Raw genomic sequence first — 18,118 nt, 5'->3', positions numbered from 1 at the left:
CCTCTGCCCCTCATTTTTCTCCACCAGAGAGCAGCCGTGACAAGAACAGGACCAGCGGGCGGCTCAACAACGGCATCCCCCAGGTGCCCCAGAGGAGGGGCCCGTCTGAGCTAGACTTCTTCCGCCGCTCACTGCCTGTGTACGAGCGCCAGGAAGAGATCGTCCAAGTCATCAAAGACAACCGTGTGGTCCTAGTGGTGGGGGAGACCGGCTCGGGGAAAACTACACAGGTGAGGGGGAGAAACGTTTTAAATTCACTGTCCAAATATGGGATCTTGCTGTTCTTATGCTCTACAAAGGTATTGCATTGGTATGATAAAGGTGTTACATTTGTAAGTTCCTGATCAGCTAGAAACTAAATGGGAAGTGTTTTGCCATTCCAGATCCCACAGTTCCTCCTGGACGACTGCAGCCGAAATGGGATACCCTGTCGGATCTTCTGCACCCAGCCCCGGCGTCTGGCAGCCATCGCTGTGGCAGAGCGGGTTGCCGCGGAGAGAGGGGAGAGCATCGGTCAGACCATCGGCTACCAGATCCGCCTGGAGAGCAGGTAGGAGAAGAGCGAGGGAGGAAGGGAGGCACTAACTCGGTCTACTTTCACTGGGCTACTGTGCGGAAGTTAATTACTCTGTTTGACCCCTCAGGGTTTCTCCTAAGACGCTGCTGACCTTCTGCACCAGCGGAGTCCTGCTAAGAACACTGATGGCTGGAGATGCCACAATGTCCACTGTTACTCACGTCATTGTGGTGAGTACAAGTTACTGTGATCCTTTTGTTATAGTTCACTGCTTTTACTGAATGAATGCACATCAATATGAGTTAATCTTGTACTTCCTGCCTCTTGTCCAATCAGGACGAGGTTCACGAGCGGGACGGCCTGAGTGACTTCCTGCTGACCAAGATGAGGGACATGCTCCAGACGATGCCCAATCTGAAGCTCATCCTGTCCAGCGCTGCCCTGGACGTGGAGCTGTTCCTCCGCTACTTCAGCTCCTGTCCCGTCATCCACAGTAAGTCAACCCCATGTGTTTGGATAGGCCACATACAGAGAGGAGGGTGCAGAAATCACTACAGAATCACCTGATATATTCATCTGAAATTGGGACCGGGATTCATCAGTGAAACCGTTACCTGCCAAAGCCAGGTAATTGCAGGGAAAGACCTCTGTATGGAAGGGGCTACTGCTTGTCTTGACTGGTCCTGCAAGCACTGACTTGTTAAAGTAAGAATACTTTTTTGATCTAGTCAAAGGAAGACCATTTGAGGTGAAGCAACTCTTCCTGGAAGACATCTTGAGGACAACGGGCTATGCAAACAAAGACATGATGAAATACAAAAAGGAGATCCAGAGGGGTAACTACCAACCATCTCTCAATCCTGGTTTGCTTGATTTCCATTTTGATTTCTGAACACTGTTTTGGACCCATGTCCAGTTTTGGACTCTCCCAGACTGAACAAGTGCATGTGTGTGTCGTCTCTGGCAGAGGAGAAGCAGCAGACGTCTTTGACAGAGTGGTGTAAGGTCCAGGAGGGCGGCTCCCGCCAGGAGCCCCAGAGGGAGAAGACCTCAGCCTCCTGTGTCCTCCAGGAGAACGACTTGCTGGATGATGGAGAGGACAGTGTCTTCAACCAGCTGGTGAGAACAACAGTTAGTTTGGGTTGAATATGGGGTCCATGCACATTTCTCAATATCCGAGTTTTCTATGTTATTTTCTCCCAGTTGCTTCAGTTATTTTCAGTATATACTCTGAATGTGCTGAAGAGATGCCACTAATTATTTTCTGATTATTCATTGATTGCTCCTTATGATTTAGTTCACCAACATCACATCACAGATATATTTCCTGGTTCTTACTAAGTGGCACTGGGTTTGCTATCAGTTTGATACAGGATGTGTTGTTTCAGAATGAGAAAGATGTGGCGTCATTGGACCCGTGGCTGCTGAAGGAGATGGACGCCTGCATCTCAGACATCTTCCTCAACCAGGACGCTGACGCCTTCATCCAGCTCTTCAATCTCATCCTAAGTGAGAACGTCAGCGGTAAGATGGGTTTTGTATGCGTCCTTAAATATGTGCCCCAGTTTACTCTTGTATCTCTATCTTATTTCTGTATGAAATAATGACACCAACATTATACATTTTTTATTTTTTTAAACAAAAAATACATCTTTAATCCCAAGGGGTTGAGAGTAATATTCCCAATATTTCCCAGCCTGATATGTCCTCCTCCCCTTCTGCTTCTCAGTGGACTACATGCACAGTGAGACGAGCGCCACTCCCCTCATGGTGGCAGCAGGTCGAGGCTTCCTCAGTCAGATTGAGCAGCTGTTGAGTATGGGAGCCAGCATCAGAATCAAGGCCTCCAATGGCTGGTAAGGGTTCTTTGAATAACTGTATGAATGCATCCCCTTTTTATTTACTCTATACACCATAAATTAGTCTGAAATGTTGATCAGTATTTGGTTTGTTTCAGGACTGCACTGGACTGGGCCAAGCACTTCCAGCAGGCAGAGGTGGTGGACCTACTAGAATCCTACCTGTAAGAGCACCATGTATCACTATCATTGCTATGAATGACGATATAAAAACCCTTCCTTTGTTTGTTTAGGATGATAACAGAAATACTCTCTTCCTTGGTAGCTCATCCCTGGAGGCGGGGAAGCTGGACGAGTGGTCCCTGGTGCAGGCAGCCACGACAGAGATGAGCCCGGAGGACCAGGAGCTGCTCAAGGAATACCACCACAGCTTTGACGACGAGAGGGTGGATCTGGACCTCATCATGCACCTGCTGCAAAACATCTGCACCAGCTCCGAGGAAGGTGAGAGATTGTCTTGTCTAGTGACTACCTGAAAGTCTTGTGTGGTGACTACATGACGAGTGTTATTTAGTGACTACTTGATAGTCTTGTGTGGTGACTACTTGACGAGTGTTATCTAACAACTACTTGATAGTCTTACATTTACATTTTAGTCATTTAGCAGACGCTCTTATCCAGAGCGACTTACAGTTAGTGAATACATATTTTTTTTATACTGGCCCCCCGTGGGAATCGAACCCACAACCCTGGCGTTGCAAACGCCATGCTCTATCAACTGAGCTACATCCCTGCCGGCCATTCCCTCCCCTACCCTGGACGACGCTGGGCCAATTGTGCGCCGCCCATGAGTCTCCCGGTCGCGGCCGGCTGCGACAGAGCCTGGATTCGAACCAGGATCTCTAGTGGCACAGTTAGCACTGCGCCACTCAGGTGTGGTGACGAGTGTTATCTAACGACTACTTGATAGTTTTCTCTAGTGACTACTAAATGGTCTTGTATTTTTTAAACTTTTCTAAATGTTTGATGCAAAGTCGAGAGCTTGGTACTATAAGGTTCTATCTGCAAAAATATGATTCTGAGCTAATTTTCTTTAAAGTTCCGAACTCTCCTTGTTTTGAATGGTGTCAGCAATTTTTATCTTGTATTCTTTTGAACATAACAACATGAATTTGTGTATTTAGAGTACTATATAGGTAGAGAACATTGAACAGAACAAGGCTATGTCAATAACTTAATTTGGACAAAAATGCAGATAGATCCTTATATCCCAAGCTCTCAACGTGGCAGTGTACATTTTTCCCTTGATTGTATTGAACATATAGTTTGATTTTATGTAAAATATTTTCTATGTCAGGTGCGGTGTTGATCTTCCTCCCCGGATACGATGAGATAGTGGGTCTGAGGGACCGTATCCTGTACGACGATAAAAGATTTGCAGACCACTCCCAAAGGTACTATCAGTTAAATGAGTGGCGAGAGCAACGTGTCCCTCTCAACATCATTTAATTGAGCCATCAGTATTTCAACATAGCTCTTGTCTATTTGTGTCTGATTCTGATCAATTTATTCACGTTTTATTGTTCTAATTTGATGCTCACTTCCATGATGTTCCTGCTTATGCAACCCAAATGTAAATTTACACCCAACACATTTGCAAGTCAGATTAAGAAGCATCATTATATTGACAAAAATTGCCAAATATACCTTCTATAGAAGAAATATGGATTATTTGGAGGAGACAATTAAGAGATTTTCTGTTTTTGTCCTGTTTGAACCACATCTAGAACCTCAGATCTGCGTGTTGTTTCTTTATAGATACCAGGTCTTCACACTCCACTCCAACATGCAGACCTCAGATCAGAAGAAAGTGCTGAAGAACACTCCTGCTGGGGTCCGGAAAATAGTGAGTCTATTTTTACATCTGCTGTGCTGGCTAACACACCAAAGACCAGTTTCACCAAGCCTACTTCTGGGGCCCAAAGTGTTCCTTGAAGCAAAATACCATTCAACCCCTTCTTGTTCAGACATCAAGTATTTTCCTCTCTTCCTCAGATTCTCTCCACCAACATCGCAGAGACGAGTATCACCATCAACGATGTGGTGTTTGTTATCGACGCAGGAAAAGTCAAAGAGGTTATGATCACTTTGAAAACAAGAGTGTTTTCCCCCCCGACAGAATAGCAAATCTGATATGTGGTTGTTTCCCCATCAAAGAAGTCATTTGATGCCCTGAACCACGTGACCATGCTGAAGATGGTGTGGATCTCCAAGGCCAGTTCGCTGCAGAGGAAGGGCAGGTGAAGCACAGATTCAGATATTCCCCATGTAAATTGTACATGATTGATTTCTATCAGAGCCCTACCACAGAGGCACTCCATGCACTATAGACATATCATGATGATAAGGGTGTATCATCTCTTATGAAGCCTCATAGCGTCTTAAGTCCTCTTATGAATGTGTCCTATGTTGTGTTGTGTGACAGAGCTGGGCGTTGCCGACCAGGGATCTGCTTCCACCTCTTCAGTCGCCTCCGCTTCAACAACATGCTGGAGTACCAGGTCCCCCAGCTACTGAGGATGCCCCTGCAGGTACACACACACACACGCGCTTCAAGCTGAACGTATGAAACAGGAACATACTTATACAGACAAAGTTGTTATCATTATAAACACTTGCATGCAAGCATATACCTCACAGGCAGTGTTGTTTGTGGTAGTTAACTCCCTCCTCCCCTCTCTCTCTCTTTCAGGAACTGTGTCTCCACACCAAGCTGCTGGCCCCCATCACTTGTTCCATCGCTGAATTCCTTTCCAAAGCACCCGAACCACCTCCCATCCTCATCGTCAAAAACGCAGTGCAGATGCTCAAGGTAAGAGCTAGTATTTTTAGTTTTGAACTGATCATGACCTAAATAACTTTTTTCCCACTTTATCAATGACTACTGTTGTCATCGAGGTGGAGGGCATCGGTTCTTGGCACTGTGACACTACCTAATGAACATAGGTAGAAAACAACACTAACCATAACATTTATCCATAGACCATAGACGCCATGGATCCGTGGGAGGACCTGACGGAGCTGGGCTACCACCTGGCTGACCTGCCTGTGGAGCCCCACCTGGGCAAGATGGTTCTGTGTGGTGTGGTGCTCAAGTGCCTGGACCCCATCCTGACCATCGCCTGCACGCTGGCCCACCGCGACCCCTTCGTGCTGCCCTCCCAGGCCTCCCAGAAGAGGGCATCCATGCTGTGCCGGAAGCGCTTTACTGCAGGGACCTTCAGCGACCACATGGCCCTGCTCCGAGCCTTCCAGGTAAGGGGTGAATTTGAGGTTTAAAGAATTAACTCATTTAATTGCTGTTGAGATGTTTAGAGCTAGATATATTTAATCCAAAGCATTATTAGCAGCTTGATTTGACTGCACAAATCACATTGAAAAAGCACTGTCCAGACGACATGTTCCTAACAATCCATCTCTCCTGTGGTGTTGTAGGCATGGCAGAAGGCCCGCAGCGACGGCTGGGAGAGGTCCTTCTGTGAGAAGAACTTCCTGTCCCAGGCCACCATGGAGATCATCATAGGGATGAGGACCCAGCTCCTGGGACAGCTCAGAGCCATAGGTCAGCCTTACAGTGGTACTGAGGGCTCAGGTGGAGCATGATGGACCAAGGTTGTGGGTTTCTATACTGGATATTAATTTGACTGCAGGTAGTGTTTGGATAAAGACTTATGCTCTACTGAAGCCCACACAACCTCCACCTGACCCTATGTGAAATGAATAGCCTTGTGAGCCATCCACTTGTCTTGGTGCCCACCATATCCTGTGGCCTTTTTGGTTGTCTTCGCCCCCCTCACATCGATACATTGATTCCTTTTTCATTGTGTGTTCCACCACCAGGCTTTGTGCGGGCGCGGGGCGGCGGAGACATCCGCGACGTGAACCTGAACTCTGAGAACTGGTCAGTGGTGAAGGCAGCCCTGGTGGCCGGGATGTACCCCAACCTGATCCACGTGGACCGTGAGAGCTGCTCCCTCTCCGGGGCCAAGGAGAAGAGGGTCCGCTTCCACCCCACCTCCATCCTCAGCCAGCCACAGCCCCATAAGAAGGTAGCTAGCACACATCCTCTGTTCACCTACTTGACTTATTCCTTATTTAGCTCCTAGTGGAGCAAAGGGTCTTCTTCAGTGAACCCTGTTTAGGGCAGTTTTCTTAAAATCAGGTGCTTCCTGACTTCTCCATCTCTCTTTACTGTATGCTTACATTCAGTCCAAAACTATAATATACTCAAACCATTTTAACCCCACCCTGACTCTAAAAACATGTTTATACCTTTTCTCCATCTCTTAGATCCCCCCAGTCAATGGCCAGGTGGCGGCCGTCCAGTCCCTGCCCACCGATTGGCTGATCTATGATGAGATGACACGAGCCCATAGGATAGCTAGCATCCGCTGCTGCTCTGTGGTCTCCCCACTCACCGTAGCCATCTTCGGGGGCTGCGCCAAACTGCCCAGCACAGCCCTACAGGAACCTGCCATTCAGAAAGGTAGGGTTATCTAACTGAAGGAAACATCCTTCAGTTAGATAAGTCTTGCCTATATTTGCACTTAATATGTTGAAATCTGATGGTTCCAAAGAGACTCTTGTAAATATCACTCTCTGCCTGTATGGCCCTATGTGCCTGCTGTAGATGATGTGGTGAATGAGAGCAGTGACAGTGAGATGGAGGATCGCTCCACGGCCCACCTGGCTCAGATGAAGATCGACGAGTGGCTCAACTTCAAACTGGACCGAGAGGTGAGGACATAGCTTGGTTATTTTGCAGTGCTGATATGCTCTGTCTGTACTCAAAGGGCCCTTCAAGCAATACAACTGGGCATTTAATTTAAACAGCAGTTTTGCATCTTGTGCTCATCACCTTCCAGTGTTTCCCCTATATTAATTTAGCAGCGGTGGGCCCAGTGCAGTCAAACATGATTTTCCAGTTTTTTGTATAAGTATATTTCCACACTATGACGTTGGAATAGTACTGTGAAATTGTGAAAATGATAATGCCTTTTTAGTGTATGAGCTGTTTGAAAAGACATATCTTACACATTTTTGACTGCCCAGTGCAGATTTTCCTGTGTTTTTATATACAGTTCCAGTCAAATGTTTGGACATACCTACTCATTCCAGGGTTTTCCTTTATTTGTACTATTTTCTACATTGTAGAATAATAGTGAAGACATCAAAACTATGACATAACACATATGGAATCATGTAGTAACCAAAAAAGTGTTAAACAAATCAAAATATATTTTATACTTGAGATTCTTCAAAGTAGCCACCGTTTGCCTTGATGACAGCTTTGCACACTCTTGGCATTCTCTCAAAAAGCATCATGAGGAATGCTTTTCCAACAGTTTTGAAGGAGTTCCCACATATGCTGAGCACTTGTTGGCTGCTTTTCCTTCACTCTGCGGTCCAACTCATCCCAAACCAACTCAATTGGGTTGAGGTCGGGTGATTGTGGAGGCCAGGTCATCTGATGCAGCACTCCATCACTCTCCTTCTTGGTCAAATAGCCCTTACACAGCCTGGAGGTGTGTGTTGGGTCATTGTCCTGTTGAAAAACAAATTATAGTCCCACTAAGCGCAAACCAGATGGGATGGCGTATCGCTGCAGAATGATGTGGTAGCCATGCTGGTTAAGTGTGCCTTGAATTCTAAATAAATCACTGACAGTGTCACCAGCAAAGCACCATCACACCTCCTCCATGCTTTACGGTGGGAACCACACGCGGAGATCCGTTCACCTACTCTGTGTCTCACAAAGATGCGGCGGTTGGAACCAAAAATCTCAAATTTGGACTCATCAGACCAAAGGACCGATTTCCACTGATCTAATGTCTATTGCTCGTGTTTCTTGGCCCAAGCAAGTCTCTTCTTATTATTGGTGTCCTTTAGTAGTGGTTTCTTTGTAGCAATTCGACCATGAAGGCCTGATTCACGCAGTCTCCTCTGAACTGTTGATGTGTCTGTTACTTGAACTCTGTGAAGCATTTATTTGGGCTGCAATCTGAGGTGCAGTTAATTACCGATTTCTGAGGCTGGTAACTAATGAATTTATCCTCTGCAGCAGAGGTAACTCTGGGTCTTCCTTTCCTGTGGCGATCATCATGAGAGCCAGTTTCATCATAGCGTTTGATGTTTTTTGCGACTGCGCTTGAAGAAACTTTCAAAGTTCTTGACATTTTCCAGATTGACTGATCTTCATGCCTTAAAGTAATGATGGACTGTCGTTTCTCTTTGCTTACATGAGCTGTTCTTGCCATAATATGGATTTGGTATTTTACCAAATAGGGCTATCTTCTATATAACACCCCTACCTTGTCACAACACAACTTATTGGCTCAAATGCATTAAGAAGGAAAGAAATTCCACAAATTAACTTTTAACAAGGCACACCTGTTAATTGAAATACCTCATGAAGCTGGTTGAGAGAAAGCCAAGAGTGTGCAAAGCTGTCATCAAGGCAAAGGGTGGCTATTTGAAGAATCTCAAGTACAAAATATATATTTTGATTTGTTTAACACTTTTTTGGTTACTACATGATTCCATGTGTTATTTCATAGTTTTGATGTCTTCACTATTATTCTACAATCTAGAAAATAGTAAAAATAAAGAAAAACCCTGTAGGTGCGTCCAAACTTTTGACTGGTACTGTATATATTTCCACACGGAGGTTGGAATAATACTGTGAAATTGTAAAAATGATTATGCCCTTTTAACGTAAGAGCTGTTTGAAAGGACAGCTTGAAAATTCCAAAACTGTCATGGCATGGGGCTCCCATTGATTTTGTTATAATATTTGAGTTACTCAGATGGCTTATGCCTTGTTCTTATGCTATGGCAAAATGTGTAGAATTGCAGGGAATTAGCTATAAAACTGCATTTATTTATCTCAGCCATCAGCCCCATGACTTAATGTGTAGAATTGCAGGAAACTAGCTTTAAAATTAAGTGTTTCTCTCCACCCCATGGCAAAATGTGTAGAATTACAGGACATTTGCTTTAAAACATCTACATTTTGTCTCTGCTGCCAAGGCTATTAAAAATGTTGGCCGGAGATGGCACCGTTGGCCATGCCCACTACCACGCCCCCTGCTAACTTTGCCACCTCTGCTGAAAAAAATTGTAGGGGAAACTGCCTTCTTACCTGTATAACCCACTCTTCTTCTCCATCCCTCTGTCTGTCAGGTGGTGGGTCTGGTGTTCCAGCTGAGGCAGAAGTGGCACGGTCTGTTCCTGAGGAGGATCCGCTCCCCCTCCAAGCCCTGGTCTCAGCTGGATGAGAACACCATACGGGCCCTGGTGTCGGTCAGTAGGACACTGGCTTAAATTATGAAAGAAATACTGGAAATAACACCGTAAATGGGCCTGTAAACCTGGTAGCTGTACCACCTGGTACCTGTATCTGTCACTGACCCATACATCCCCATCCTGTCTCCAGGTGCTGGGGACTGAGGATCAGACTGCAGGGCTGCAGCAGCCCACAGGGATTGGCCAGAGGCCCCGGCCCATGTCCTCTGAGGAGCCACCCCAGACCTCATCCTGGAGGAACGCCAACAGCAGGAGGACCCCCGGCCCCACAGCCAGCCCCAACGAACTCCTCATCGCCACCCCATCACAAACAGCCACAGACAGGTGATGAGAGGGGGTTGGATGCGTCAGTATGGGAAATGGACCAACTACGATCAAAAGTTGTATCTCAGTATTCACAATGCCTTATAGGTTAACGAAGTATATCAATCTGTTAATTACGTTTTTGTCAATCTGATCTATATCCAGTTCCTGGCCAGTCCACTAACCCACCCAGACCTCCCTCCCCTCCCCTCCCCTCCCCTCCTCCAGGTCTTCCAGACTGTCCCCTGCCTCCATACTGTCCCCTGCCTCGGCCCTCCTGCAGCCCAAAGCCCCCCATGGCAGCAGGGACAAGGGCTCCAAGTTCCCCACAGATGACCACTCCTCCACCACCAAGTCTCCTGAATCGGCTTCACTCGGCCTCCACAGCCCCTGTGCCAGCCCCTCCCCCACTTCATCAGGAAAGGTACACAAATGACCAATATCTTTATTAGTACAGCTTTTGCTCCAGCAACGGTTGAAGTCATTTATCACAGTGTGTAAATCTAAATCTATCATAGTTTAACTCAATCGCTCCCTCAGTGCTCCAAGTCTCCATCCCCGCGGCCAGGAGGTGTGACGGTGCGTTACTTCATCATGAAGAGTAGCAACCTGAGGAACATTGACATCTCCCAGCAGAGAGGAATCTGGTCCACCACGCCCAGCAACGAGCTAAAACTCAACAGAGCCTTCCTGGAGAGCAGCCTGGTTTTCCTGGTCTTCTCTGTCCAGGGCTCCGGACATTTCCAGGTGTGTGTGTGTGTGTGCGTGTGCGTCTGTGGAAATGGAGAATAGCAGACTGTAACATGTCATTTTCGGCCTCTCAGGGCTATGCGCGGATGATGTCGGTCATCGGACAGGAGCCCTGTCAGGACTGGGGCTCCACAGGGCTGGGGGGGGTCTTCAGTGTGGAGTGGACCCGGAAGGAGATCCTGCCCTTCCAGTATGCCCAGCAGCTGCTCAACCCCTGGAACGACAACAAGAAAGTGCAGATCAGCAGAGACGGACAGGTGGGTTACCTAACATCAATACAGTCAGAACATCTCCACAGACCAGGACCAATATAGACAACTGAACAAAGAGATATGTTATGCTGCTAATATGGTCAAAACTCCCCTACAGACTACTGTCAAGATGATCTCACTATCTGAGGACAATAGAGCTTGCCAGCTTGTAATGCTAAACAACAGAAATTAGTTAGCATTATGCTCATGTAAGTCGCTCTGGATAAGAGCGTCTGCTAAATGACTAAAATGTAAATGTAAATCTACCTCTGGTTCGTTGGCCATTCCTATGAAGTCCTGTGTGGTTCAGTTGTTAGAGCATGGTGCTTGCAAAGCCAGGGTTGTGGGTTCGATTCCCACGGTGGACCAGTATGAAAAAAGGAAAATGTATGCACTTACTACTTTAAGTCGCTCTGGATAAGAGCGTCTGCTAAATTACTAAAAATGTAAAATGTCTATGGGATACATGCTGAAAATAAGGTCTAAGTTTAACACAGGCTTAGGAGATCTTATACGTTTTGTTCTATGAGATAATGTCAGTTAACATGAACTTTATGAATTATTAAGCCTTTTTGTGCTTGTTTTGAATACTTAAATGCTTCAAAATTCACAGAAAGTGATGTTAGCTGATGAAGATCATCTCATAGAACAAAACGTATAAGATCTCCTAAGCCTGTGTTTACCACAGACCTTATTTTCAGCGTTTATCCAAAAACCCTACAAAAAAAAAACATGAATATCCCAATAGGCTTTGGCCAACGAGCCATGGCAGAGTTCTCCTCCGTTAGTGCCTACAAAAAGACGCCATTACTATTGCACTCTATATTGTCAAGATGACCCCTCCGACAAACAACATTCAATATACAAAGACTAATTAAACAAACATACTAAAATGGCTTACATTTTAAGATTTCAAGTGAGATTACTTGAACTATGCACATACTGTATATTGCTACATACACTACATGACCAAAAGTATGTGGACACCTGCTCGTCGAACATCTCTTCCAAAATCATGGGCATTAATATGGAGTTGGTCCCCCCTTTGCTGCGATAACAGCCTCCACTCTTCTGGGAAGGCTTTCCACTAGATGTTGGAACATTGCTGCGGGGACTTGCTTCCATTCAGCCACAAGAGTATTAGTGAGGTCGGGCACCGATGTTGGGCGATTAGACCTGGCTCGCAGTCGGCATTCCAATTCATCCCAAAGGTGTTCAATGGGGTTGAGGTCAGGGCTCTGTGCAGGCCAGTCAAGTTCTTCCACACCGATCTCAACAAAATATTTCTGTATGGACCTCACTTTGTGCACGGGGGCATTGTCATGCTGAAACAGGAAAGGGCCTTCCCCAAACTGTTGCCACAAAGTTGGAAGCACAGAATTGTCTAGAATGTCATTGTATGCTGTAGCGTTAAGATTTCCCTTCACTGAAACTAAAGGGCCTAGCCCGAACCATGAAAAACAGCCCCAGACCATTATTCCTCCTCCACCAAACTTGCATTGGGATAGGTAGCGTTCTCCTGGCATCCGCCAAACCCAGATTTGTCCATCGGACTGCCAGATGGTGAAGCGTGATTCATCACTCCAGAGAACGCGTTTCCACTGCTCTAGAGTCCAATGGCGGCGAGATTTACACCACAATGCTGACGCTTGGCATTGCGCATGATGATCTTAGGCTTGTGTGCGGGTGTTCGGCCATGGAAACCCATTTCATGAAGCTTGTGATGAACAGTTCTTGTGCTGACGTTGCTTCCAGAGGCAGTTTGGAACTCGGTAGCGAGTGTTGCAACCAAGGAAAGATGATTTTTACATGCTACGCGCTTCAGCACTCGCCGGTCCCGTTCTGTGAGCTTGTGTGGCCTATCACTTTGCGGCTGAGCCGTAATTGCTCCTAGACATTTCCACTTCACAATAACAGCACTTACAGTTCACCGGGGCAGCTCTAGCAGTGCAGAAATTTTACGAACTGACTTGTTGGAAAGGTGGCATCCTATGATGGTGCCACATTGAAAGTCACTGAGCTCTTCAGTAAGGTCATTCTACTGCCAATGTTTGTCTATGGAGATTGCATGGCTGTGTGCTCGATTTTATACACCTGTCAGCAACGGGTGTGGCTGAAATAGCCGAATCCACTAATTTGAATGGGTGTCCACATACCTTTTGTGTATATATAGTGTAGCTCATTTCCATCTTTGGTCTGTATATTTCTATGACTGGAATGGAACTATTTTTTCCCCCATCTCACTGCCCCTCACTACACCTCTCCTCTCTCTCTCTGGTTCATGTAGGAGGTGGAGCCTCAGGCTGGAGGCCAGCTGCTGCTGCTGTGGGAGAGACTCTCAGGGAAACCATAGCAGCTACCACAGCAACACGAGGTACAACAGGCCCCATCTTTATCATCAGATAACCACAGGTTACACAAAATGTGACTGCAGAAATATAATTTGCACAGTGTTTAAGGAAATCTGACAAAATAACTGCTCACTCTTGGATAGTTCCATTTCTTAATTTAAAATGCACCAAACTATAGTTTAATTTTACGCAGCCTTGACCTGTTCTTTTGCTATGCCCACTTGATTCTTTTTTATTAAATACCATTACCAGTTGGCAATGTGGTAATTACATGTATTTCCTTTACCTATGAGAGATTGCACTGTTTGGACTGACCTTGAGGACCTCACCATTTGACTTGGCTATGTAGTATTATAACAGATCGAAGGCAGCATTATAACAGATCGAGGGCTAGTTTTGTTCCTGAATGTGTTTTGAACCACTTCTGTACCCACTTCTTTGTCAGTGGTCCAGTGGCTTTTTTTTTTGTAACTGAAGTTCATGTTCTGAAAGTTGTTCAGCTTTTCAGATGCAATATTGTTATTATGTTCATGTTCAAGAATGTCTAAGTGCAGAAAGATGTGTTTACATGAAGTGACCTCATGAGAGAAGCTCTGTTCCGTTTTGTTTTTAATAATCCGGATAATACAGTATATAAGGAGACTGGCATCTACCCTAACTCACAGTGAAGGATATGGGACTATGGAAGAGAGAAAGTGTACAGTGAAATGTAATGATTGGGACTATTAGTAAGGAATCGTGTCCCGTATGTCTTTTCAATGCTTCTCACAGTACATATGAGTTTCATGTACCATAGCAGTCCATGGCACACAATGTGTTGGAATGTTGTGTTAACATCTTTGAAATGCGTGTCACTGCAGTCGCCCACTGAGTGTACAAAACATTAGGAACACCTTTCTAATATTGAGTTGCACCCCCTTTTGCCCTCAGAACAGCCTCAATTTGTCAGGGCATGGACTCTACAAGGTGTCGAAAGCATTCCACAGGGATGCTGGCCCATGCTGACTCCAATGCTTCCCACAGTTGTGTCAAGTTGGCTGGATGTCCTTTGGGTAGTGGACCATTCTTGATACACACGGGAAACTATTGAGTGTGAAGACACTTAAATATTTTGTCTTTCCCATTCACCTTCTGAATGGCACACATACACAATCCATGTCTCAATTGTCTCAAGGCTTAAAAATCTTTCTTTAACCGGTCTCCTGCCCTTCATCTACACTGATTTGAAGTGGATTTAACAAGTGACATCATAAAGGGATCATAGCTTTCCCCTGGGTTCACCTGGTCAGTCTGTCATGGTGTCGTGTAAAGAGCAGGTGTTCCTAATGTTTTGTACACTCAGCGTATAACCTTGAACTGTAGCTAAGTTGTGCCTGGTGAGACCTTACTAGAGGTCATGTCTTTCTCTTTCAGTCTTGGTGTCAACGATCCAAATGTTTGTGTTTTCATTTCAACTGATCTGTGATCGTTTGTAATTATTTTTGTACGTTTTAATAAACTAAAATTTTGGATATGAAATGTTCAACTGGGTAGTTTTTTGTATCGGTTCATGTTATCCCTGGTAAAGCAGGGGGTTAAATATTACACAATTGACTGACAAGTATGTGTTCATCTGATTCATTTAAGATATAGATAAAGACTTTATCAATAACCTGTCAGCTTTTTTATACATCCACATTGCAGTATTACCTGAAAAGGATAGTTCACCCTAAAATCAGATTATATGGTGCCAAATCTTTCCTACCTATGTGGTATTCCAGACTGTTGCATTAAAAAAAATTGTCCATAGGAGTGCAAATCAATTCATGAATTCACTGGAATTTAGACTGAGTTATTGGCACCAACCCTGACAAGAACCTTTTGATTTTGTGGTGAACAATCCCTATAAAGATGCTGTTTGCCTATTACTGTACCTCTCAGTAAGTCATAGGAAAAACACATTTCAACAGTGCAAGAAAATATTTATTTGCTACATATTTACATTCCTTCCACCCTTAGTGGATTGTACAATCCATATTTGAGTTGAAGCATTATAAATGACAACTTACTGAAGGCTACTATGCACACAGTAAAGATTCATGTACTAGAGCTTATCGTTTTTTCTTATGCAGCAAGCCCACTCTTCCTCTCCTGTGTGTGTCCTGTTGTATGTGAAAGATGTGTGTATGCTGTGTTAGATCGTTTATTTTTTTCAGTAGTAGTGAATGTGAAACTGATCTAGGCTCTATTCTGGGTGTGTGTTCAGGTGAGGGATGGCCAGTGGTTGGTTACTGATGTCTATCTCTGCTGGTGGCATGCAGCATCCACTGCTGCAGGTCTCCTGCCAAACCTCCCATCAATGAACTGTTCTGCTCGCTAGGTGGCTGACGTTTACTGTCCTCTAGGCAGTCTGGATCCAGTAGACAACTCTCTGTAGAAATAAGAAAGAACTTAATCATATAGTAGACAAAACATCAATATGGATTTTTTTTGTATTACTATGAACTGAAGTGTTACCTCACCAACTAGTGGATGATGCAAAATGGTATATAGGCAAAAAGATCTGGGTTCAAGTATTTACACAATAAGTCACCTCTTACTAGTAAAACCAGTAAAATCACTAATATCACATCGGTTTCAAGCTCACCTCTCCATTTACTGTCTTTATCAAGTCCAGCAGACAGACAGAGGCTAGGGCTAACAAAACAAGAGGGCTGTCTTACCTGCATCACAGCAGACCCCAGGTGCAGCACAGTGTCCCTCCTCAGAGCCACACACTCTTCCTCCGGCCTGGCAGGGGGAGGGCAGGTAGTTCTCCTCCACACAACTAGCTGCCTCTGGGGAGCCCACGTAGCAGCCCATCCCTTCCCCACAGCAGATACTGGGGCCAAAGCAGAGGCCCCTGTCCCCGGGGCCACAAGACATGCACTGAAAATGGAAGGATCCTTTGTTAATCGCTGTGTGTAGAAGCGCAATTACGCACGACTAAAGCTTATCGGGAAACAACACCGCTGATTAGCCTACTGTGTTTCAGTTTTTGAAATTAATAGTAAGCTATCTAGCCTATTTTTATATAAGATTCAATACCGCAAGCATGAGCAAGAAGTCACATGAAGGACGATGTCGCCCAAAAATATCGTTAGGTTACATTTTGCGCAATGAATGCCTCTGGCAGAGCTCATTTGTAGGCTATTCACATTAAGCTGATGTGATGCTTATCTGTAAGAATTATTTTATTTTCGTGAACAACGGAACAGAATTAATAGGCTACTTAATTTCAAACCAATGGATTATTTGCACCAATAGGCGTAAAGTTTTCTTAAAACAACAAAGCACTCACTACCTTCCAGAACAACCAAATTAAAACCAACTGTTAAAATTATTGGGAACAAAACTGAATAACTTTCCTTCGAAAACAATATTTTTCCATCGAAAAATAACTTACCTGTCTTTGCAGATCAGGAAAAGAGCGCTTCCCGCCTCGCGGACAGTTCTGGATGTAGCATGCAGAGGAGAGCGCGAGGAGCCCCAGGACGCATAGCAGTGGAATTGTAGAATCTGGCATCTTGTTCAATGTAAAGTGCTTCGTCCAATTTGTGGCTACGGCTACAACTGAACTCTTTCAAACGGCTCGTTTTTTTTTTGAATGACTAAGAACATTCAGTTTTTTTATAGGGATCGTCCAAGTTGATAAAGCGTATGCTTGGCGCCCACGTCATCACATAATTTGCATCTCCCCACGGTGATCACGGCCAATGTCCGATCTGATCTCTGATAATTCAACTGTCAAAATTAGGCTAATCCCTCTCCCATTTGATTAAAGAAAGACTAATTAGAATTGACCAATGACACTGGTAAATTAGATGAATAAGACTGACACTGTCTGTCTATATACTTCAATGAGTTGTCTGGAGAGCCTATCAACGGTCAGGTTATTGCCTAGACCTATATGAAATGATGTGACACCATGGACATTCCAAGCATATGTATTACAAAGAAATATAACAATTTCATTCCATATCATGCCAATGACATCAATAACTGTCTCTAAAAACACATCCTAAACCTGTATTTCTATAAAATAGACATAAAGATAATTTGTAAGTGTCTCAACTCATTTTAGGTCATGCAAGTGGTCTCCCCTTAATTAACCGTTTTCATCCCAATCGGACAAGAGACTGAGAAGAGGGGTGGCAATGTTAAAAGAGAAAGAAAGAACAGAAATAGTGAGTGATGGAGAAATGTTTGACTAAATGTGAAACAAAATGTGTGACATTGATCCAGAGTGATGTGCTTGTGACAGGTTATTAGACAGACAGGCAGACACAGAGAGAGAGAGAAAGAGAGAGCAAGCATTGTAAGACCCAGAGCGATGAGCTGCATCAGAAAACTTAAATTTTGTTTATGGCACATCAAGCAGGACCTCTGAACATGAGCTGAAGAAGCTGTCAGTCCTTTACAGCGATGCCACGGCTAATTGTTCTGAATATTTATGACTGTTACACTAAACCAGCTGTTCGTATGCGAGGCAGCAAACAAAATGGAGCAACAGTGAGAAGTCATGGGGAGCCTTCAAATGGATGGAGCAAAAATAACAATATCTACCCCCACCCCAATGGCTGTACGGAAATGATGTAATGTCACAATCACAGCCAGTGCAACTAGTTGGAAGAGGAAACAGGATTCCCAATGATATTGTTACAATAGCCTACAATGGTGCAGCTTGGCACACATTTCTTAGACTGACCAATTATTCCATACATAGTCTACTGTAGAGCTATGGCAGTGGTGGGGGAACTGGGA

General features: G+C 44.7%; 2 protein-coding genes across 2 annotated transcripts in view; one reads left to right on the top strand and one right to left on the bottom strand.

Annotated features, from left to right (window-relative positions):
* Positions 1-14,277, top strand: part of LOC121582466 (3'-5' RNA helicase YTHDC2) — a 28,845-nt gene extending 14,568 nt beyond the window's left edge. The window contains exons 5-31 of the mRNA XM_041898268.2: positions 28-230; positions 384-550; positions 645-747; positions 854-1,010; positions 1,246-1,353; positions 1,485-1,636; positions 1,906-2,041; positions 2,247-2,373; positions 2,475-2,540; positions 2,642-2,820; positions 3,674-3,770; positions 4,135-4,222; positions 4,372-4,452; positions 4,534-4,616; positions 4,802-4,907; positions 5,069-5,188; positions 5,359-5,631; positions 5,812-5,938; positions 6,217-6,425; positions 6,667-6,862; positions 7,007-7,113; positions 9,559-9,678; positions 9,812-10,005; positions 10,213-10,408; positions 10,525-10,731; positions 10,809-10,991; positions 13,273-14,277. Coding sequence (XP_041754202.1) covers positions 28-230; positions 384-550; positions 645-747; positions 854-1,010; positions 1,246-1,353; positions 1,485-1,636; positions 1,906-2,041; positions 2,247-2,373; positions 2,475-2,540; positions 2,642-2,820; positions 3,674-3,770; positions 4,135-4,222; positions 4,372-4,452; positions 4,534-4,616; positions 4,802-4,907; positions 5,069-5,188; positions 5,359-5,631; positions 5,812-5,938; positions 6,217-6,425; positions 6,667-6,862; positions 7,007-7,113; positions 9,559-9,678; positions 9,812-10,005; positions 10,213-10,408; positions 10,525-10,731; positions 10,809-10,991; positions 13,273-13,338 — 3,851 coding nt within the window. The 3' untranslated portion in view covers positions 13,339-14,277. The remainder of the gene's footprint in view (positions 1-27; positions 231-383; positions 551-644; positions 748-853; positions 1,011-1,245; positions 1,354-1,484; positions 1,637-1,905; positions 2,042-2,246; positions 2,374-2,474; positions 2,541-2,641; positions 2,821-3,673; positions 3,771-4,134; positions 4,223-4,371; positions 4,453-4,533; positions 4,617-4,801; positions 4,908-5,068; positions 5,189-5,358; positions 5,632-5,811; positions 5,939-6,216; positions 6,426-6,666; positions 6,863-7,006; positions 7,114-9,558; positions 9,679-9,811; positions 10,006-10,212; positions 10,409-10,524; positions 10,732-10,808; positions 10,992-13,272) is intronic.
* Positions 14,278-15,297: 1,020 nt separating this feature from the next.
* On the bottom strand, positions 15,298-17,092 carry LOC121583315 (vasotocin-neurophysin VT 1). The gene is made up of 3 exons (XM_041899497.2): positions 16,761-17,092; positions 16,039-16,243; positions 15,298-15,746 (listed from the first exon to the last, which is right to left on the bottom strand). The coding sequence occupies exons 1-3, from the start codon at positions 16,878-16,880 to the stop codon at positions 15,604-15,606; spliced, it is 468 nt and encodes a 155-aa protein (XP_041755431.1). The 5' UTR covers positions 16,881-17,092; the 3' UTR covers positions 15,298-15,603.
* Positions 17,093-18,118: the final 1,026 nt, after the last annotated feature.

The sequence above is a fragment of the Coregonus clupeaformis genome, chromosome 15 (assembly GCF_020615455.1).
Source record: "Coregonus clupeaformis isolate EN_2021a chromosome 15, ASM2061545v1, whole genome shotgun sequence".
In the NCBI taxonomy this organism is placed as follows: Eukaryota; Metazoa; Chordata; class Actinopteri; order Salmoniformes; family Salmonidae; genus Coregonus; species Coregonus clupeaformis.
Note: the sequence above shows the minus strand (reverse complement) of the source record. Positions and strands in the feature narration are given on the sequence as shown.